The sequence below is a fragment of the Pipistrellus hanaki genome (genome assembly GCF_964339955.1).
Source record: "Pipistrellus hanaki genome assembly, chromosome: 11".
Lineage (NCBI taxonomy): Eukaryota > Metazoa > Chordata > Mammalia > Chiroptera > Vespertilionidae > Pipistrellus > Pipistrellus hanaki.
Window position 1 is genome coordinate 5,462,719 of NC_140513.1, and position 22,686 is coordinate 5,485,404.

Consider the following 22,686-nt stretch of genomic DNA (forward strand, 5'->3'; position numbering starts at 1 on the left):
ACCATCATGAGTGAACTGCCATGCAGTTGAAGATCTTTTCAGCAAACCCTAAAAGTGAGATTTTTATTACAGCAATCCTGACTTCACAAAGTAACAAGAAGCAGGCTTTAGCTTCCATTAATAAGGTTAGCTGTTACATTAGGCAGACCAGTATATTCTGGGGACTAACTAGTATCTTATTAAGTTATAAATACATCTAATGGCTTTAGTACTGGTTTCTTATTTTGGAATATGAGAAAAATCGGAACTCATAATCCCTGGAGTCTAAAAAGCCACTGTTTTATAAAATATGTTTACCTATAATACTGCTTATCAGTTCCTGTGTTTCTATAGAGCCCACATACTCCCTCAAAGGACAGCTGTGATTTTCCTGTAATTGCATCAAGCTACTGGCAGTGGTACAAGAAAGTGGCAGAAGATTATAAAATAAAAAAACATTTTTTTCTCTTGTTAATCCTCACCCGAGGATATTTTTTCCATTGATTTTTTTTTTTTTTTTTTTTTTTTAGAGAGAGTGGAAGGGAGGAAGGAAGAGAGGGAGACTGAGAGAGAAGAGACAAAGAGAAACATCGATGTGAAAGAGACACAATTGGTTGTCTCCTGCACGGGCCCTGGCTGGGGCTGAGGATCAAGCCTGCAACCCAGATATGCGTCTTTGACCAGGAATTGAACCCTAGACCTTTTGGTGCGCAGGATGATGCTCTAACCACTGAGTTCACCAGCCAGGGTCCAATTGTTTGGTTTTGATTCAAATAGTCAAACCAGTTCAGAAAAAGATGGTGGAATTTCTCTCCCCACCTTCACTCCCCTTTGGGTTTCTCATGAAGCGGGAGCCGGGGTAAATGCCACTCCTGCCCATCTTCATTCACTGAACTCTAAACACAGAGCGCTGTCCAAGTTTTCTTAAAAAGAACAAGGTAAAGCTCAAAGGGCACAGAGTTCTCTTTCGCTTTCTGCAGAGAAAGAACATACTTAAAATCATTTACCAAATAATGAATGACTGGTACATCAAGTTCAAGCTTACCTCATCTCCTGCTGCTGACTTGCTTACCGCTCCGCTGACTGCGGGAAAATCCGAGCGCTGGGCACCCTCCGCGATGCCCAGGCATGGAGATGGGCTCAAGGGCTGCCCCGGCGGTGGAGGGAAGCTGTCCCCGCTGACTGTGAGGAAATCTAAGTAACCTGCACACGTGTCACATGCTCACCTCCTACCCCACTCTGTCCCCGAAGACAAACCACCTCAGCTTTCCTTTCTCCTGATCAGGAGGCAGGGCTTCTCACCCCCACCCCCCACAGGTCCCTGGGGAAAAACCTGCCTGCTAGGAGGCCTGGACTGCTGGTAACCACAGGCCTCAGCAGAGTCCTCTGGGGGGGTGGGGAGTGGGTGAAAGGAGGGGTCAGAGGGGTCACATGCCACAGAGACGGAGCTGTCTGCCCTTGGTCAGGATGGACAGGCCCTACCTTGGGGGGAAAGGCTGGAAACGGTTCTGGACTTCAAAGCAGAGGGTGGCCGGGCTAGCTGCAGCTTCACCATCAGCGATGGGGAGGGGAAACCTCACAACAAACAGTGGTAACAGCAGGTGTGTGGGAAGATGGCAAGTTTGGTCTAAAACAAGCAGTGTCGCGGTAATGAGCTGTTGTGAGGAAGTATGTGGGGCTCGCAGCGCCTGCAGCATTTTAAAGGGCACTGCTGCTGTTCCTTCGGGCTTCCTTCTTTAGGTGGAGGGCTGGGGAAGCGCAGTGAGGTGAGGCAGAGCCCCTCTGAAGAGCATGGATTATGGAGCAGAGGAAAGGCCACGACCGCGGGCTGCAGCCACGAAGCTCTGTATTCGCATCCCCGCTCTGCTCCGGCCACTGTCCTTCCTGCCTTTGGGAACACCTGCCTTCTGAGTCCCAGCAGCTGCATGTGTGACATGAACAGACCTGGGGCATCAGCCAAGGGCCTGGCATGAAGCACTTGGCATCCTCAGCTGGGAGGCGTTACCAGTCATAAGGGGACTGCTTACACAGGGCGTGGGCGGGGTGAAGGGACTCCTGCAAGGGCAGAGAAGCCCCTAAGGCCTGGCAGACAGGGAGCCAGGACCATTCTCGGCTCGAAGTGATAGAGGCAGGGTGTGGTTACCGAACCTGAAGTTGCCCGACAGGAGCGGTGGCCCTCGGCGGAGGAGCCCAGCCTCTGTCCACCCACCCCTAGCAGGAAGCAGCAGGAGACACTTCCCAACCTCTCCGCCTAAGTGCCAGGCTCCTTCCAGCACATCTGGCAGATCCTGACCAGAGAGGCCGGACCTGAAGGAGCAGAGAACAGCCAGCACACCCCGCACACGCTGGGGCTGGCGGGTTTTAACGAGAGCATCATTGTAAGTGGCATCGCAAATGGTCACTCACCATCTATTCGATCTGCCTGCCTATTTGGCATTGACTCTTGAAAGGCCACAATATAACTTTTATTCTCAGGTGCCAAAAGCCAGAATGAAAACAAAAACATGTTTCACCCAGAGTGAAAAAACTTTTACAAAATTGACAGATAACGTTTATTAAAACATGTCATACAAAAGGGCATGGTCTCTTCTATAAGAAGAAAATATTAAACAGTAACATTTAGTTAAGTAAAACCATGCTGTACACTGAAGACAGCAATATATATTGACAAAACTATTCAACTTTTGCAACACAGGCATAACAGTTCACAAAATATCAATAAGATATGCACCTAATGATAATCTGTTTATCATCGAATGGTTTCATGGCCTAAGAGCCACCTGACTTGCATAAATAAAGTAATTTTCTGGAACCTCATAAAAGGAAAGAAGGCAGCAGCAACTGACATGTGACACAGGCTTCAAGCAAAACTAAAAAATAAAAAGTCACATTTGAAAAATGTGTTCCAGTATCTTCCCACAGAATACTATCAGTAGAGATCTAAAATAAGAAACATGTACCTTTAAATATATAAGTAGCAAAGAAAAAACTCAATCAAACAAACCCTGATTTCACTGAATAAAGTTAGTCACCCAGAAAAGCAACCTAAACCCAAAATTAACTGTGGCACAGATGGGGTGGGGCTGAGGCAGGGTACTATGTGGCTTGGTGTCCAGCACTCCTCAATGATCAGAGACCTTTGAAAGGCAGACCCTGGGTTGGGTGTGATGGAGTCCTCCTCACTCTCGGTGACCAGGGGACTGCAGCCAACCCCTCCCCAGGACAGCACAGCTCGGGGCAGGCGGCTGGGGACGTGCGTGCCTCCTCCCTCGGAAGGAGCCGCTGCGGCTCAGCAGCTTTCCCGAACAGCTGGAAGCCAGCGTAGGGCCAGTTTACTCCAGAAAAGCCCACTAGGGAGGAGGGAAGCCTCCTGGGAAGACTCTCTGAGAGTTGTTGCCAGGAGAGGAGACCGAAGGAAGGTGAGATCTGGATCAAAATCAACAGGCTGGGCCCCGGAGCGCCTGAGGGTGACCCTCCACTAGAGGAAGGCCGCGCAGTCCTTCCGTAGACAGTGGGGCCTACTTACCCAGGGAATTACTGTAATGTGTGCATCTAAATAAAAGGCATGGTATCAGTGCTCACATTAAATACCACTGGTGGTGCCTTGAAGCCCTTTCCCACGGGAAGTGACCAAACCACAGTTAAGACTCAAAGAAGAGGACAAAGACCTTGGTTGTAGGCCACTGACATGATCCCTGAAAGACTGCTTGGAAAATGTTACCCACAGCCACCCACACTTTGGAAGGAGAAAGATTTTCTAAAGCTGTAGAGGCTAAGGAGACAGACTTTCCAGCCCAGGGGAGGCAGGGAAAACAGGTAGTAACACATCATGACCTCCTACCCCAAAGCCGAGTTTAGGAAACTGTCCAAAGCGGATGTGCATATAAGGATGCCAACAGAAGACACAGCTTCACAACTCAGGGACTAAGTCCCAGCACAACTGACTGTTTCCAAATGACATCAGAGGGCTGCCCCGCCCCCTCCTGGCCCAGAGCGGGCACTTCATTACTCAGGACGTGGGTGCTGGCTGACCTCCGCGTAACTGAAGGACTGATACTGTGAGTTCCCCCGGAATTTTAATTTTACCTCTGGGACTCTTCTCCTCCCATGTCCCAATGCCCGTGTGAATATAATCTTTAATGGGAAACAGGATGTCACACCTTCCACACAGGCAGACACTGGTTTGCTGCTACCATGGAAGAGGGCCATCAGCTGCTGGCAGAACAAAGGGCTTCTTTGCCTTTAGCTGCAGTGTGAGGGGGAGGAAACAGCTGCTCCTCACACACACTGGCTAGGATCAGACCTACAACCCCTGGCTTCTGATGGGAGAAAGGACAGGAGCCGCTGGGCTTGGTTGTCAGTCCCTCTGTCAGGTCCACAGAGAAAGGGCTGGTCATGGTGAAGTTTCAACATGAAGAGAATATTAACGTGGCAAACAACCAAGAGGTAATAGCTAGTTTCTAGGTTAAAAAAATCTATCTATATATATATATATATATATATACTATGTATATATATATGTATGTATTATAATAAAGTTTTAAATACAAAGTGCTTTTTATATATCGAGAATGATACAGTGTTACTGAGTGGATCCCTGTTTTGTAATCTTGATTACAAGAGTTAACTGGTAAGAACTTCCTTTCCTCTTTCTAGACAACGTTCAACAAGTAAACATCTGATGGTAGAAGCTTAAGGGTCAGAGGCCATTGCCAGCAATGTCTGTCACATTACAGCAAAACCCAACTTTGAAAACAAAATTTCATCCCAAATCCAAGAAAAGTTATTTTTATTTTCAGGGAAAAAAGGTTTCCACTTGGAAGGAATAGACCAGGAAGTTTGTGGAGAAGCTGACATGGAGTAGCACCCTGTCCTACCCTGGTGAGAATTTCAGGTGTGTTCCATAGCTTAAGAGCATCCTGAACACAGGCTTGCTTTTCACCCTGAAACATGTGATTGGAGAAAAGGTCTCAGAATAGCTGCTCAGCCTGTTGTTTTTGGTAGGTGGCTATGCGGACTTGTAAATTTATGCGGCTTTATCTATAATTTGGGAGCATGGATCTGTAGACTACTTTTTAAAATTAGGGCTTTTTTCCCCCCTTTTCAAACACATGCCAGCACTCCTGAAAGACCTGGCCGCCTTAGCCCAGTGTGACCCTCGGAGGGAGTAAATACCCCCCCTACCGATGCATTTCCAAGACTCCTCTCTTCTTGTGCAGTTTCTCCCTCTACCTGACCTGCCACTCACAATTCTGCTCCTTGGTAACTCTCACTCTGGCAGCTGGGGGGAGTGTCATTGCAGCACTCTATTTACTTATGAAGTTTACAGGTAATTCTCAGCTGTGACTTTTGGCTCCTTCCCACTAACTGGTCACTGACGGACCTCTTTGGGAAGGACCATAATCTAAGAGCAGAAGGCTACAGCAGCCAACGGTACCGTGGTCAATCACAGCAGGCTAGACGTCTACTAGCCGTAGAGCAAGCCCCACTGTGTGGATGCTACAGTTAAAACATAACGGATTTGGGACAGCAAGCCAATTAGAAATACCTCTCTCTGGCACACTAGAGAATTATAATTAGATACAATTGTTCAAACTAAATGCTAGCACTAGATACAAAATTCTGCCTTATCAAGAGTCTGAAACGCGGTGACAGTGGCATCTTACAGAAATCGAAGCTTGTACCATAAGCTGTCTTATGCTTCAACTGTCACCCTCTTGCTATCTCCTTAGTTTTAGTTAAAATACCCTTTTATAAAGAATAAAACCAGACGAAAGCTGTTCATTTCGTATCCTAAGAATCACATTGTTTGTAGCTTTTACGTAAGTAGCATTTCCTTCAGAAAAGCAGCTACTGAAACAAATCCACATCACCTAAGGATCTAGATAAGAGCCAAATAAGCTTCCATGACCTTGTAATAGGTGATCAGAACAGCTCCCACCTGAAATGGAACTGGCGGGCTAGCGTCCAGCTCCGAGTGCAGGCCTCTCCATCGCCAAGTCCACCTGCCCCAATCACAAGCCTGAAGGGGTCCCCAGCCAGCTGGAAGGGGCGTTAACTTACCCCCATTACCTACTCCAGCCCTGGACTAGAGCACACAAATCTGAGCAATTGGATTTTTTTAATTGGCCTACTTAGAACTGGTCTTTCAGAAATATCTTCCTTTTTTTTTTTTTTTTTTTTTTAAGCTTCTCTCATAATAGCAAGTAGCACACATCATCTGTGCCCAGATTTGCATAATTACCATCTTTTATTTTGGTGCCTGCCACTCAAGGGCCAGACACTATTTTTAGTTAGCCTCGGTTGTATTCTGCTCAGCCTTTGCAGCTTCGTAAGACTTGGTACAAGAAGTCACGTGCCTGTGGAAACTGTCCCTCCACATAAATCTCTTTGCGCAGATATTACACTCGTATGGCTTTATGCCCGTGTGAATTTTCATGTGGCCCACGAGGTGATGCTTCATTTTGAATTTCTTACCACAGACCCCACAGCCATAAGGCCGAAGACCGAGGTGCATACTCATGTGTCGATCTCTCTGGCTCTTGTGAGTGAAACTTTTCCCACACTGACAAGGGTACAGCTTGTCAGTGGCCGAGAATCCCAAGTGCGAAGCTTCTTCTTTAATCGCCGTTACCATGTCGATATTCTCACCGTAGCCTGCCGGGAGGGCAGCCTCCTGTCTGTGCCCAATTAGACTGCCCTCTGCCCTCTCTCCAGAGAACTCTTCCATGGAAGAGCCGTAGAAATCCACCTGCTCGTCGTAATTGCTCTCATCGGCCTGTTCGTCAAACTCTGCTTCCACCTTTTGCTCCACCATGTGGAAGTCGTCCTCCACTCCCGAGGGCTGGACCGAGTGCTCGGCCTGCATGTTGTTGACGGACTCGGTGACCTGATGCTCATCGTAGGCGGCGTGCACGTCCGTGCCCTCGCACGCCTGCTCAAAGCGCTCGGGCTTCACGTGGATCCAGCGCTTGTGCGCCATTATGCTGGGCTTGCTGTACAGGGGCCGCGTGTAGTGGAACTCGGCGCCGTCGCTGGCAGCCTCCTCCCCGTCCTGGCTTGCCATTTCCGTGCTCAGCCGGTCATGCTCTGTGGACGAGTTGCTGGGGAGGTATTCGTGCTCGGTGAGCTGAGATGACAGCTCGTCTTTGGTGCTCTCCTCTTCGTTCTCCCCATCCCTCAGCTCTTGGGATTTGGGGAAGTCGGTATGGCTCCCGGGGCCCAGCTCGAAGCTCTCTACCAGGCCATTGTAACTACTGCTGCTCGGAGACTGGTGGTCACTGCTGTGATTTAGCTTTTGACAAAGGACGGTAGGGTTTCCCTCCAAAACCTCAGTGCATTTGTCTACCACATGCCACATCTGCAGGAAGCTTGCCGCTGTTAAGTAACTAACAATCTCTGGAGCGGGCATGACTAGCCGTCCCGTGTAACTAGACAGGAGGATGTTCTCAAACACTCTGGGGTTCATCACGTCCGGCAGGACAATCCTCCTGCTGTTTTTCAGAAGCACCTGGTCACAAAAGTAGGGCGAACTGGCAGCAAGAACAGCTTTGTGTGCCCGGAAAATGTGGCCTTGCACAACAATGGAGACATCACATAATTGTCCTTGCTGGCGCTGCTGGTTCAGTTTCTGCAGAATGGTGCTGGAAAAATCAGGAAATTCTACTCGAAAAGAGTTTGTTCCAGGCTCCATTTCATCACAAATCTTGTGCAGTGCTACAAAAGAAAGAAAAATGAGTACCAATGCCATCCCAAAGAGAAACTTACTGATCACTAAGAAGACTGAGACGGGTCCCACAGTGCCACCGGAGTCTCTTGCCTGTGGGCATTAGTGGGTGGAGCTTTCGTTCCCCAGAGCAAGGCTAGCAGGAATGAGTGTGCCAAGAGTTAGAACCACCCACCACTCATCATGGTATTAACTCTTCATTTCGCCAGTGTCTGAAAACCCAACAGATTTATCAGTGATATTTATTATATCACTCTAATCTATATCTAAGTATTACTAAATACTAAGTATAAGATAAAAGAACCAGACTACAAAATCAAAGATTGGAAGTCAACAATGAGAGATAGGGAGAGATGCCAAGAGAAGAAATGAATGTTTATTGAGTATATAATGTCCCTGGTATATAATTACTATATATGAATAAACCCTTTTGCAAATATAGGGATTGATATCCAAGTTCAGTGATTTCAAGCAACTATGCCAAGGTCAAAATAAAAGTTTTTATTACAATGGGACTTGAATCTAGGTTTCTATGACTCCAAAGCCTCTGCTATTTTTCCTATCACATCATTCTGCTTCTTTGTAGAAGGTGCCAAAATATCAAGTAGTGACTAATAATTTTAAGAGGTAAGAGAGTGTTTTAAGAATGGAGTATTAGTTTATGGTTTATGCCTCTTAACATATTTCATCATAATTTAAAACAAAAATAGCCGAGCCGAGACCGGTTTGGCTCAGTGGAAAGAGCGTCGGCTTGGGGACTAAGGGGTCCCGGGTTCGATTCCGGTCAAGGGCATGTACCTTGGTTGCGAGCATATCCCCAGTGGGGGGTGTGCAAGAGGCAGCTGATCAATGACTCTCTCTCATCGATGTTTCTAACTCTCTCTCTCTCCCTTCTCTGTACAAAATCAATAAAATATATTAAAAAAAAAAAAAATAGCCGAAACCAGTTTGGCTCAGTGGATAGAGCATCGGCCTGTGGACTGAAAGGTCCCAAGTTCGATTCCAGTCAAGGGCATATACCTTGGTTTCAGGCACATTCCCAGTAGGGGGTGTGCAAAAGGCAGCTGATTGATGATTCTCTCTCATCAATGTTTCTAACTCTCTATCCCTCTCTCTTCCTCTCTATAAAAAAAATCAATAAAATATATATTTTTTAAATAATTTAAAACAAAAATAGACCAAGAAACAAACTATTTAGATATTTGCAGTTTCAAAAAGGAAAGAAAACTATGTAAAAGTATATAAGTATGTAAACAGATTCTCTGCTTGACCTCATTAATGTAGAATTTTGTTTTTAGCTAACTGGGGGGAAAAATGGGGAGAGGGACTAATACACACATGAGTGGGATTAATTCCTTTATAAAAGAGACACCAGAATTCCCTGTAAAGACAGGACAGGTAATTCTACCTATGAACCAGGAAGTGACACTGAATTTTCTGCCCCCTTGACCTTGGACTTCCCAGCCTCCAGAACATTGAGGAATAAAATTCTATTTTATTTTGTTATAAGAGCCCAAGTGGACTACGACAACACATCAGTATAAAACGACCTCTCATTCTGTTCAAATGGCTCTTAGTTTCCTGCTATATGGATTTATCATAACTTAAGCAGTTCTCGTCTTACAGAATTTTAATTGTGCCGTTTGAAATTATGAGGAATGCTATAATGGACATCTGTGCGTGAATATCTAGAGATTAATCCCTACCAGTGGAATTGCTGGGTCAAAGAAAGGGCTGTGCATTTAACATTCTGATATGTATTACCAAACTACTCCCAGAAAGGTTGCAGCAAGCCACACTCCTACCCACAGTAATGACAGTATCTACTCCCCCACACTCTTACCAACATTGGATGTTATCAAATAAGATTTTAAAAAGTTGGCAAATCACCAAAGTTTTGACCAACATTCCTTTAACCCTATATAATAAAGAGGTAATATGCAAATTAACCCTCACACCATCACAAGATGGCTGCGCCTACAGTGGAGGCAGGGTTCCCGTAATGAGCCATCAGCAGAAACTTGAGGCTGTGTGGCGCAAGGCCAAGGATGGGACCTGAGGCCACGCCCCCGCCCCAGCGCCCAGCGAGGGAACCTCAGGCTGTGCCCCCCGCCTGGTGGGGTTTGACAGGGGACCTCAAGGCATGCCCCTCCTCCCCACTTCCCCCCAGCCCCACCCTGGGCTGGGGGACATCAGGCCGCGCCCTCCACCTGGCAGGGCTTGAGGGTGTGGGGCCAGCCGAGTCTGGATCTCACCCAATGGGGATGGGGCTGCGGGGGTTTGGGTCTCACACGATTTCGAGGTGCCCACGGGTGGGGGTGACTTGACTCTGGTTCTGTGGCGTGCACATTGAAAGGAAATTAATTAGAAGGTGGCCAGTGGGCAGGACTGGGCTAGACGGGCTGGACGGGCTGGACAAGCCCTAGAGCCAACCTCCCAGGGTCCCTCTTTGGCCGGCCACACCTGGGGCGGCACTGGGGCTCGAAGGACATCTGTGGAGTGAGCGGGGCCCCCCCAGCAGGTGGAGTCCCTCTGCCTGGCCTATAGGGATCGGCCAAAACCGACAGTCCGACATCACCGAGGGTCCCGGAGTGCATGAGGGCACTCTGCAAAGTTGCTATTGCTTAGCAGCTCCTACGTTGAGCGTCTGCCCCCTGGTGGTCAGTGCGTGTCATACCTACCATCTCACCCAGATACTTAGCCTTTTCTATATATAGATGGTGAAGTAGAAAGCTCTAGAAGTCAGTTCCTCCACCAAAACAACCAGTAAGCTGTTAAAATGATCAGAATCAACTATTTTGGAACCCTGGAATCTGATGGGACACTTTCAGCAACGTATAGCCTCTCCCTTCTTCAAGGTGAACCTGAGCGGCTGAACCTAAGAAAGCAGCATGTCCAAACTAGCTACAATCCCCGTTCCTCAGCCCGGCCGTAGCCTGGGGGACACTGGCCCACATTCCTACAAGGGCCATGTCCTCCAAAAATTGGGGGGTTTGCCCCGGCCAGCCTGGTTGACCCACACAGCTTTGTCTGGATTCCTCAGGTTGCAGGGGCTTCCCCGGCAGCATCTACCATAAGGTTTAAAAAAACAACGTATGTTCACCTGCATTCCTCTGGGCCAAGCATTTGAGGAAATTGTTGTAAAGTCACAGTGTGACCACATAGATAAAGCAGCATAAATTTCAGTGACTATATACAACAAGGAATACTATAGACTTTGAAAAACAGTTTGGAAAAAAAATCACTGTTCAAACAGGCAACTGCAGCCCTCAATAAGTAATAAAGGAAATTGCTTCGGAGGAGGAGAATCTATTTCAAGAGTCACCGCATTAGAATACTCAAAATGTTCCAGTTCTTAACCAAAACTAAAAATTACACAAAGAAAAAGGAAAATATGGAGTATTTACAGGGAAAAAGGAATCAGAAATTTCAGATATTAGAAGTACTAGTTAAAGCCGAGACCAGTTTGGCTCAATGGATAGAGCGTCGGCTTGGGGACTGAAGGGTCCCGAGTTCGATTCCAGTCAAGGGCATGTACCTTGGGTTGCGGGCATATCCCCAGTAGGGGTTGTGCAAGAGGCAGCTGATCGATGACTCTCTCTCATCGATGTTTCTAACTCTCTCTCTCTCTCCCTTACTCTCTGTACAAAATCAATAAAATATATATTAAAAAAAAAGAAGTACTAGTTAAAGATGTTAAATCAATAATCTTGTGTATCAGATTGTTAAAAACAAACAAAATGAAAATCCTATATGACAAAGAACTAAAGGAAATCAGGGAACAATGTCAACGAAGAGTTACAAATTATGGAAAGGAACCAAATAGAAATTCTGGAGCTTAAAGAATAATAGCTATGTTATAGCTGAATTGTATCCCCTCTAGCATTCATATGTTGAAACCCTGTACCCTCTGGTACTCCAGATGTAGCTATATTTGGATATAAGGCCTTTAAAAAGGCAATGAAGTTAAAATGGGGCCCTCAGGGTGGGCCTTAATCCAATCTGACTGGCCTGTTGGTAAGAAATGAAATTTGGACACACGGGGGGCGGTGGTGTAATATGAAGACAGTGGGAAAGTGGCCATCTGCAAGCTAAGAAGCGCTCGGAAGAAACCAACTCTTCCAACACCACAATCTCAGACTTCTGGCCTCTAAAACTGTGTGTGTGTGTGAGTGTAAATTCTGTTATTTCAGTCATTTAGTCTGTGATGTTTTGTTATGGCAGACCTAGGAAACAAAAATGAGCTGAAATTAAAAATTCCTAAAAGGAATTCAATGGCTGATTTAAGCAGGCAGAAGGAAAAAAAGTCAGCAAAGATAAAGCAAATGATATTATCCAGCCTGAATGGTAGAAAGAAGAATAAATAAAAACAAACACAATCCGAGGCATCTGTAGGACTATTAAATGTACCAACACCAACATGCGCATCATGGAACTCTCAGAAGAAGAAAGGGTGGAAAATATATGAAGGAACAATGGTCAAAAACTTCCCAAATTTGATAAAAGACACACCTACACATCTAGAAGCTCAACAAACTGCAAGTGTGATAAAATTAAAGAAATCATATGAGATACATTGTAAGTCAAATAGTAAAAAGCCAAAGACAAAGGATAATCTTGAAAGCATAAGAAAGAAGCAGCTCATCACATAAAAGTTTAACACCCAGTTTTCTCATCAGAAACCATGGAGGCAGTGGATCACATTTAAAGTGATAGAAGAAGGCAGTGGTATGACATTTAAAGAGCTAGAAGAAAAATCTGTCAACCATAAATTCTATATATGGCAAAACTATACTTTCAATAATGAAGCAGAGGCAAGCCCTGTACAGGTAGCTCAGTTGATTAAAGCATCATCCCAATACGCTAAGGTTGTACATATGAGAATCAACCAATGAATGCATAAGTAAGTGGAATAACAAATTAGTGCTTCTCTCTGTATGTGTCTCTCTTCCTCTCTCTCCAAAATCAATCAATAAATAAAAATTATTTTAAAGGAATGAAGAGGAAATTAAGACATTTCCAGATAAATCTAAGGATGTTGTTACCAGTAAACCTCCTCTGCAAGAAATGATAAAGTGAGGTCGTTTAGGATGAGATAAAAGAACATTAGATAGTAATTCAAAGCTATATACAGAAATAAAGACTACTGAAAAAGGTAACAACATAGGTAAATATAGAAACTGGTATTATCATGCTTGGTTTATAACTCTTTTTTCCTATAGATTTAAAAGTTAAATGAATAAAACAATAATTGTGAATCTATGCTAATAGGCACACAAAGTAATAAGACGTAATCTGTGACAATAACCATATTAAGGTGAGGGACAAAGATACAAAGGAGCAGAGTGTTTACATGCTATTGAAACTAAGTTAAAATTAGTCAAACTAGGTTGTTATACTTAAGATACTGATGGTAAATTTCAATGTAAATAACATAAAAATAACAAAAACTATATATGAAAAGAAAGGAATCAATATGGAATGCAAAAAAAATAAGTTAAAAAAACAAACATTTTTAAAAGACAGTGATAGAGGAACTGAAGAACAAAAAGCATACATGATATTAAAAAAAAAATAGCTAAATGATAGAAGTAAACCCTTCCTCCAATTAAGAGGTAGAGATTAGCAGAATGGATTCAAAAACATAACTTATTTATATGTTGTCCTTAAGAGACTCACTTCCTATATAAAGGCACAAAGAGGCTGAAAATAAAATGATAAAATATTGCATGCAAAGAGTAACCAAAGAGAGCTGGGATGGCTATATTGGGGTCAGCAAAATAGGTTTACAATTCTGAGTACATAAAACACAGTTTATTCTTGTATTATTTTCCATACAAACTACAGAGCTACTTTTGCCCATCCCTATATTATCATCAGACAAAACAGATTTTAAGTCACAACGGGTGCAAGAACAAAGAATATTGATAAAAGGTGCAATCTATCAAGAAGATATAATAATTAAAAATACACACACATATATATATACACACACACCTAACAAGAGAAACATAATGAAGCAAAATATGATGAAGCAAAAATGGATAAAACTGAAGAAATAGACATATCTATAACAGATTGCCTTTAACACCTCATTTCCAATAATTAATAAAAAAAAAAACCCAGACAGATCTATAAGTAAAGGTATTGAACAATATTATAAATCAATTATACCTACAAGACATATATAGAACACACACAAAAAAGGGAATGCAGTTCTGATACATGCTACAACCTGGATGAACATTATGCTAGAAATGAAACATCATATAAACATTAAGTTAAATAAGCCAGATACAAAAGTACAAATGTTGTATAATTCTATGTATGTGAAATATTTAAAACAGGCAAACTCATAGAGATAGAAAGTAGATCAGAGGTTACCATGGACTCAGGAGAGTTATTGCTTAATGGGTAGAGTTTCTGTTTGGGGTGAGAAAAAATTTTGGAAATAGAAAGTGGTGCTGGTTGCACAAGTACAATGAATGCCACTGAATTGTACACTTGAAAATGGTTAAAATGGCAAACCAATGATATACACTGAGTGGCCAGATTAATCTGCCGTGTGTGTGTGTGTGTGTGTGTGTGTGTGTGTGTGTTAGAGGCCCCGTGCATGAATTCGTGTGTTCGTGTGTGTGTGTGTATAACCACACATTAAGACAACTGGGAAAAAGTCATATAACTTTATTTTTAACTGTGTCAATTGCAATTTAATAAGTATCTGATCTCTGCCATAATTTTGGGTGCATGTGGCTTTCTACATATTTCCTGATCTTAAAAACATGCAAAGCCTGAACGTTAAAGGTTTTCTGTTATGTATGCAATATTTACAAAGTTACAGGCAGTTTTGATCTATAAAAATAGGATAGCTCCTGTTTCAATTATTTAAAAGACTTTAACAGAAGTAATGAATTATCTCGCCAAAAACAATATAAAATACTGTATGTAAGGTCCTATCAGAGATCTTTAAGGTGATCAAGGCATCTCACTGTCCAGAGTTTATAATCTGATAGTGGAGATTTAAAAACAAACAAACGAGAATACAACCTTGTTGTTCAACCCAAAGCTTGACAAAAAAAGCACTAGGCATTCAGGGGAGGGAACCTGGTATACCCTACAGTTATGCATCTTTGTCACTATAAATTTTGGTGCCACCAGGGTAAGAGGAAGACATGAGGGTAGCATATAATTCTTCCATTTACCACATCCTAGCCAAAATAATCTAAGAAGTGTGGAAAAGTTGGCTTGAGTCCTGGAAACTAGAGATCAGAGTTATCTATATGCCATAAACTTTGATTAGTAGAGATGTGGTCCAACTGAAAGGAGCCGTTGCCCCAGCAACTCCACCTGCTATACCAGGCAATCCTCATACAGTGCAGCAACTGGGTCAGAGGACCACTAGGAGCTGTCCATTTGGAAGGTCTGTAACTAAAAACTGAGGGTGGACAGTGGGACAGGTCCTGCAGATTGACAACACTCAAAAGTGGCTGCACTGAGATACCAAAGGTTGCCTCAGTAAGGATTTCTTTTTCTTTTTAATATATTTTATTGATTTTTACAGAGAGGAAGGGAGAGAGAGAGCTAGAAACGTCAATGAGAGAGAAACATCAACCAGCTGCCTCTTGCACAACCCCCACTGGGGATGTGCCCGCAACCAAGGTACATGCCCTTGACCAGAATCGAACCCGGGACCTTTCAGTCCGCAGACCGACGCTCTACCACTGAGCCAAACCAGTTTCGGCAGGATTTCTTTTCTTTCTTTCTTTTTTTTTTTTTTAAACATGATATGAGGACGGGGCTCAGTAGGGGCCCAGGAAGGAAGCAAAGACACCGCTCATCATTTGCCAGCTGAGCCAGAGACCACGGTGGATCCCTGGTACCACTTTTCCCAACAAGGAAGAAAGGGCAGAGCTCAGGCTCTCTTCTGGCCCCAGCCATTCCCTTAAGCTCAAGCTCGGGTGTCGGTATGGTTCAGGCTGTCCACCAGCAAAAGAGCTAAGAGTTTATTCCAACAGCACCCAGATGTACGGTGAAAGACCAAAAGCCAATCCACTCCAAAGGGAAAAATTTCAGACCTGAACACAATGTTTCCCTCTGAAAAAATAACAAACAGAATAAAAGCACCATGGTTTATTCTGTTAGTAAATGAGGTCTGTAAATAGATTCTACAATAACAAAATGAAGAAAGTAGCAGGAGATAAAGAGTACAGTTTAGATAGCATTTTAAAATAACTATCTTATGAAAACATGGCCTATATGAATGAAATATAAGGAAGAAGAAACAAAACAGCAGAATGATATATAAAAAAAAGAGCTCAATGAATTAAAGGAAAGATGTAAGAAACTAATAGAGCAGAAATTTAAACAGACAATAAGCAGCAGAATTTCATAGAAGATGGAATCAATGATATGGAAGGCATGTTGAGGAACTTCTATCAGAATTCAGGAGGAGGATAATAAAATGAAATCAGCAAGAGAGAAGAGGCTCCCGCCACCACCGCTGTGCTCACCAGCCATGAGCCGGGCTTCTGGCTGAGCAGCACTCCCCCTGTGAGATCGCACTGACCACCAGGGGGCAACTCCTGCATTGAGTTTCTACCCTGTGGTGGTTAGTGATTATCACAGTGACCAGTCATTCCACCATCTGGCTGAAACTGGCTCTCCAACATGCCCCAAGGGCTCCCAGACTGTGAGAGGGTACAGGCCAGGCGAAGGACTGTGGGAAGGCTCCAGGGCATGTCCAGCCCATCTCACTCAGTCCCAATTGTCTGGACCCCATCAGCAAGCTAACCTACACGTCAGTGCATGTCATAGCGACTAATCAACTGGTTGACTATCTGCCCCCTGGTGGTTAATGTTCATCACAGCAAGCGGTTGAATGGCCTTAGCATATCATTAGCATATTATGCTTTGATTGGTTGAACAGCTGACCGGTCACTTAGCATATTATATAGGATGTCCATTATTAGCTTCTTCTTTGGTTATTTTAAAATAAACTTTTAATTTTGGAATAATTTCAGCTTTATAGAAAAGTTGTAAAGAATGATGAATGTTCCCATACAATCCTTAAACAATTTTCTTTAATGTTCACATCTTACATTACCATGGCACATTTGTCGTTTGGTCAATGCCTATGTAATTTGGCAAAATTAAAATCTCCAGACCGAGAGATGCAAATCAAAACAACAATGCAGTACAATCTCACACCTGTCAGAATGGCCAACATCAACAAATCAACAAACGACAAGTGTTGGCAAGGTTGCGGAACCCTCGTGCACTGCTGGTGGGAATGCAGACTGGTGCAACCACTGTGGAGGACAGTGTGGAGTTTTCTCAAAAAACTGAAAATGGAACTCCCATTTGACCCAGTAATCCCACTCCTAGGAATATATCCCAAAAAACTAGAAACACCAATCAGAAAGGATATATGCACCCCTATGTTCATAGCAGCACAATCTACAATAGCTAGAATTTGGAAATAGCTTAGGTGCCCGTCAGCAGATGATTGGATCAAAAAACTATAGTACATCTACACAATGGAATACTATGCTGCCATAAAAAAAGAAGGAATTCTCATCATTTGCAGCAACTTGGATGGAAGTGGAGAACATCATGCTGAGTGAAATAAGCCAGTCAATAAAAGAGAAACACCACATGACCTCACTCATTTATGGATAATAAAGAACATTATAAACTGATGGACCAAAAGATAGATATAGAGTCAGTAAAGCAACAAGCAGACTGTCAAATTACAGCTGGGAGGGTAGGGAGATCTGGAGGAGATAACAGATCAACTGAAGGACTTGTATACATGAATATAAGTACAACCAATGGACCCAAAACTCTGGGGAGGGAGGGGAGGCAATGTTAAAATATGTACACAGATAATTTAATAAAAAAGAAAAAGAAAAAAAAGAAACATAAATAAATAAATAAGTAAATAAAATCTCCAGACCATGGTCAATCAGCACCCTTATATTTTCTCCTAATTGAAACACTCTAGCCAAAAAACTTAGTAAAACCTCTTCTAGGATTTCTAAAAAACATGCTACTTACTTTATGAAGTTTGATTCATAGCGCCCTTTAAGCCACCACTGAATGTTTTAAAACTTCAAGGCAAACATTCCATTGTGGTAAACAATTTGAGATTAAAAAAGAAAAAAAAAAAAAAAAGAAAGGTATCAAGTACTCTTATGTTTAGTGCAGCATTACCTACAGTAGCCGAGAAATGGAAGCAACCTAAATGTCCATTAATATAGGCAGAGGAATAAAATAACCTACATGCACACAATGGACTATTACTCAGGGGGAAAAAAAAAAAAAGAATGAAATCTTGCCATTGTGACAACATGGATGCACCTGGAGGATATTATGCTATGTCAGTGGTGGGCAAACTCATCAGTCAACAGAGCCAACTATCAACAGTACAACGATTAAAATTTCTTTTGAGAGCCAAATTTCTTAAACTTAAACTTCTAACGCCACTTCTTCAAAATAGACTCACCTAGGCCGTGGTATTTTATGGAAGAGCCACACTCAAGGGGCCAAAGAGCCACATGTGGCTCGCGAGCCGCAGTTTGCCGACCACAGCGCTAAGTGAAGTATGAAAAAGAAAGACAAATACTACATGATTTCATTTATATGTGGAATCTAAAAACAAACCAAAACAAATTAACAAACAAAACAAAAACAGATCATAGAAACAGAACAAACTGATAGTTGGCAGGGGGAAGAAGGGTGTGGGGCAAGTGAAAGAGGCAAGGGGAATAAGACATACAAGCTGCCAGTTAAAATAAATCAGCCATGCAGACATAATGTACAATACAGGGAATACAATGGTCGTTAGACTTGGTGATCACATCATCTATATATATATAAAAGGCTAAGCAACTATATAACCAGTAGCTGTAATGCACAATGACCACCAGGGGGCAGACGCTCTGACTGGTAGCTATGATGCATACTGACCACCAGGGGACAAATGCTCAACGCAGGAACTACATACCAACAAAATAAAAGGAAAGTTTTTTTCCTCAATATGTTACAAACAAGTCAGAAAACTTTCCAAACTTATTTTAGATAAAGATACAGTAAAAAGACGTAGCTCATGAAAATGATATGGAATAAAGCCACTAATTTTAAGAGGCAAAAAATTTTTTTCATATTTTTAAACTTCTTAAACCAGGATGTTGGCACAAAGTGCAACACAGTGTAAAAGCACGAACACAATTCTGAAATGAAAACTATTCAAAAGAGAAGGAATGTTAAGTTGAATGAACAATTTAACCTGTTTATTTCACTTATTCTTTCTTGTTACATATGCATTAGAATATCATTGAAAATATCTAAATAAGCCTAAAAATGTTTCCAATAAGAAAATTTAAAAGCCTAAATAATAAGAAAGCATATGTCTTAGCTTAATTTGCAATGTTTTCTCCTCATTTGGTAGTATATAAAATAATCGATGTAATCTAGTATACAATACAGTAGTAATTTAGCTGCCACATCTTATAAGAAAGTTTAATAAACTATCTTACAGGCAAATTGGTAGTTTAAGTACAAGCATAAAATAAAGGCCTCCCTATCAGAATACACAAAAGAAATAACACAATTTTGGTATTATAATTAAAAAACAAACAATTTTTCCAACCCTATGAGTTTCTTCATGTGAAAAGCAAAATCTTCCTTAAATTTTCTACTGATGCAGCAGACTTCTGCATTGAATCCAAGGAATATGGAGGAAGGAGAGCCAGAGTGGGACCTGCTATAAGTAGAAAACTTGGGGAAGATTCTAACAGAATTCTTTTAACCAAACTCTTTTTAAAAAAAATATATATTTTATTGATTTTTTACAGATAGGAAGAGAGAGGAATAGAGAGTTAGAAACATCGATGAGAGAGAGTCACCAATCAGCTGCCTCTTGCACACCCCCTATTGGGGATGTGCCCACAACCAAGGTACATGCCCTTTGACGGGAATCGAACCTGGGACCTTTCAGTCCGCAGGCTGATGCTCTATCCGCTGAGCCAAACCGGACTCGGCTTAACCAAACTCTTAAGGACCTTGGCGGCAAAGATAGCAGGTATCAATAAATGTAGATTTAACTAAATACTACTTCTAAAAGCTACAGAGTGAATTTTTAAAATCACATTTTCTTTTTAATATATTTTTTATTGATTTCAGAGATGAAAGGAAGAGAAAGAGAAAAACATCAACGATGAGAATCACCAATCCATTGCCTCCTGCATGCCCCCCACTGATGACTGAGCCCGAAACCTGGGCATGTGCCCTGGACCAGAATCGAATTAGGACCCTTCAATCTGCAGGCCGACACTTTATCCACTGAGCCAAACCTGCTAAGGCAGTGGTCGGCAAACTCATTAGTCAACAGAGCCAAGTACAGCGATTGAATTTCTTTTGAAAGCCAAATTTTTTAAACTTAAACAACTTCTTGCTGAAACCGGTTTGGCTCAGTGGATAGAGCATCGGTCTGTGGACTGAAAGGTCCCAGGTTCGATTCCGGTCAAGGGCATGTACATTGGTTGCGGGCACATCCCCGGTAGGGGGTGTGCAAGAGGCAGCTGGTCGATGTTTCTCTCTCATCGACGTTTCTAACTCACTAACCCTCTCCCTTCCTCTCTGTAAAAAATCAATAAAATATATTTTTTTAAAAACACAAAAATAAAACAACAACAAATAAACTTCTAACGCCACTTCTTCAAAATAGACTCGCCCAGGCCGTGGTATTTTATGGAAGAGCCATACTCAAGGGGCCAAAGAGCCGCATCGAGCCGCAGTTTGCCGACCACTGAGCTAGGGCTAAAATCACATCTTCAAAGAGCCTGTTAGTTCCAGGTGTCTCCAAAGAGCAATTTTTTAGCATTGCGGTAAAACACACTTAACATATAATTTATCATTTTAAAGTGCACACTTTGTGGCACTTAGTACAATCGCGATGTTGTGCAACCATCACCACCATCCATTTCCAGAATGTATGGTCCCAAACGAAAACTCTGTATCCATTTAGACAATAACTCTCCTTCCCCTCCTCTCCCAGCCTCTGGGAAACTATCCTACTTTCTTTCTCTATGAATTTGCCTATTTTACAAGTCTCCTGTAAGTGGACCAATCCGATATTTATTCTTTTGTGTCTAACTTATTTCTCCAGTGAGTACTTCCGTAAAGCAAAGAGTGAACCCCAAATTATTAGGTTTCTCATCATTTACTAGTAACGGCACATACTGACAATCTCTGAACAAAAAATACCGCTCTCCCCGAAATCCTACTACTGTTCCTTGAGCCGCACGGGCACAGAGTCTCAGACGGACCCTTCCTTCCGCTGTGTAGACAGGTCTGGGTAAGCAGCTGTTGAGAGCCGTGGAGGCCATCCTGGGGGAAGAGGATGGAGCTAAGGGACAGAGGGAGCAGGCCTGAAGAACCTGAGTAAGAAAAGGCGAGGATCCACTCCGTCACCGGCGCTGAGCCGGCCGCTGTCTGGACCCTGACACTCAGCTGGGACAGACACCTGTCAGAGCGGAGGCCGGACGGCAGGCTAGTCACCGAGAGTGTCACCAGGACAGGAAGCTTCAAGGGGTCATGAGTCACCTCCCGTGGCTCAGCTGTCCGGGCAGGCCTGCCCGCCCTGCCCAGCCGAACCCAGCCACGGGAGGCAAACACAAGAGGGGAAGGCAGAACCGGCGGGGCCGGAGGAACACGGCGGCCGGAGGGCTGGACCTGCAGGCAGCCATGGATGAGGATGAGGATGAGGACTCAGAGGGAAAGAAGGGATCAAGAGACACAGAAGCCAGGTGGAGGCAGGAATAAAAACCAGGTTCAGCCACTCCGAGATGGGCTCGAGAGATACAAAGCGGAGAGAGAGACAAAGTTGACAGGGGCCGAGGGAAGAGGCCAACCGGGCGGGTGACAGCAGGTGACACCGACAGCAACAGAGGGGACACCCAGAGGCGCACGGGCAGGTGTCAGCGACGTCCGGGCGCAGCCTTCCTCTCCCGGCCTGGGCTCGAACCCGAGGCGCCCAAGGGCGGCTGGCTCTCTCAGCTCCCGGGTCCGCCGCGGTCCGGCCGCCGCGGCCGCAGGGTGACCTTGGGCGCCGCGCTCCCCCGGGGGCCCGGCGTGGCGGTGCGCGCGCGGGGACGGCGGAGGCGGCAGCGGCGGGACCGGCGCGCGGGGATGCCCACGGCCCGCGCGCGACTGGAGCATCCGGGTCGGCGGCCGGGCCCGGCGGGGCGGGTGGGCGGCGCGCACCGGACGCGCAGGTGAGCCCTCTCCCCCGCCGGCTCCCCGGCCCGCGCCCTCCCCGCCCGCGGCCCCGGCCCCGCCGTACCTGCCAAGGGCTCCGCGCTCACATAGCCGGCCCGGGACCCTTTCCGCAGCCGGAACCAGGCCCGCTCGAGCTGTCGCCGCCGCGAGCGCCTCAGCCTGCGCCGCCCGCCCCCGGAAACGCTTCCCGGGCCCGCCCCCTGCAACTGACAGTGCTTCCGAGGGTGCGCCGGCGAGCGAGCGGCGTGCGCATGCGCGGCTCCTGCTCCAGGCCAGACCTCCGGTGGATGCCCCTGGGTGTCCCGCGCCTGCGCAGTACGGCCTGGCGCCGCTCCATCAGCTTTAGGGACTGGATAAACGTTGGCCCATCTCGGTCAGCCTGCCTAGCAGAGATTGTGTCAAACCGTTTCTGCTTCCATAGCACCTTTGGCATGCAGTGGGTGTTTAGTAAATGTTCGATGAAAGGGTCAATCCACTTTGTGTGGCAGGTGTATTGTGTGGCAGGTATTGTGCTGGGTCTTCTGGGGGGGGGGGGGACTCATTTTGTTTAGGCACTAGAGGAGATCCTTTGATCTCAGAGCGGGTGGACCTTCACCCCAGCTGGAGCGAATGACTCATAGTTGGTCTCCAGAGTTCCTGGTAATCTCATCATCATTAGCCCAGTCGTTGGGTAGTTGGACTAAGATTAGTCATGTGGCCAA

At 44.5% G+C, this 22,686-nt stretch overlaps 1 protein-coding gene across 1 annotated transcript; it reads right to left on the minus strand.

Moving 5' to 3' along the window:
- Positions 1-77: 77 nt before the first annotated feature.
- Positions 78-22,167, minus strand: ZBTB43 (zinc finger and BTB domain containing 43). Its single transcript, XM_084898407.1, has 2 exons — positions 22,050-22,167; positions 78-7,695 (listed from the first exon to the last, which is right to left on the minus strand). The coding sequence occupies exon 2, from the start codon at positions 7,670-7,672 to the stop codon at positions 6,269-6,271; it is 1,404 nt and encodes a 467-aa protein (XP_084754533.1). The 5' UTR covers positions 7,673-7,695; positions 22,050-22,167; the 3' UTR covers positions 78-6,268.
- Between the last annotated feature and the right edge of the window lie 519 nt (positions 22,168-22,686).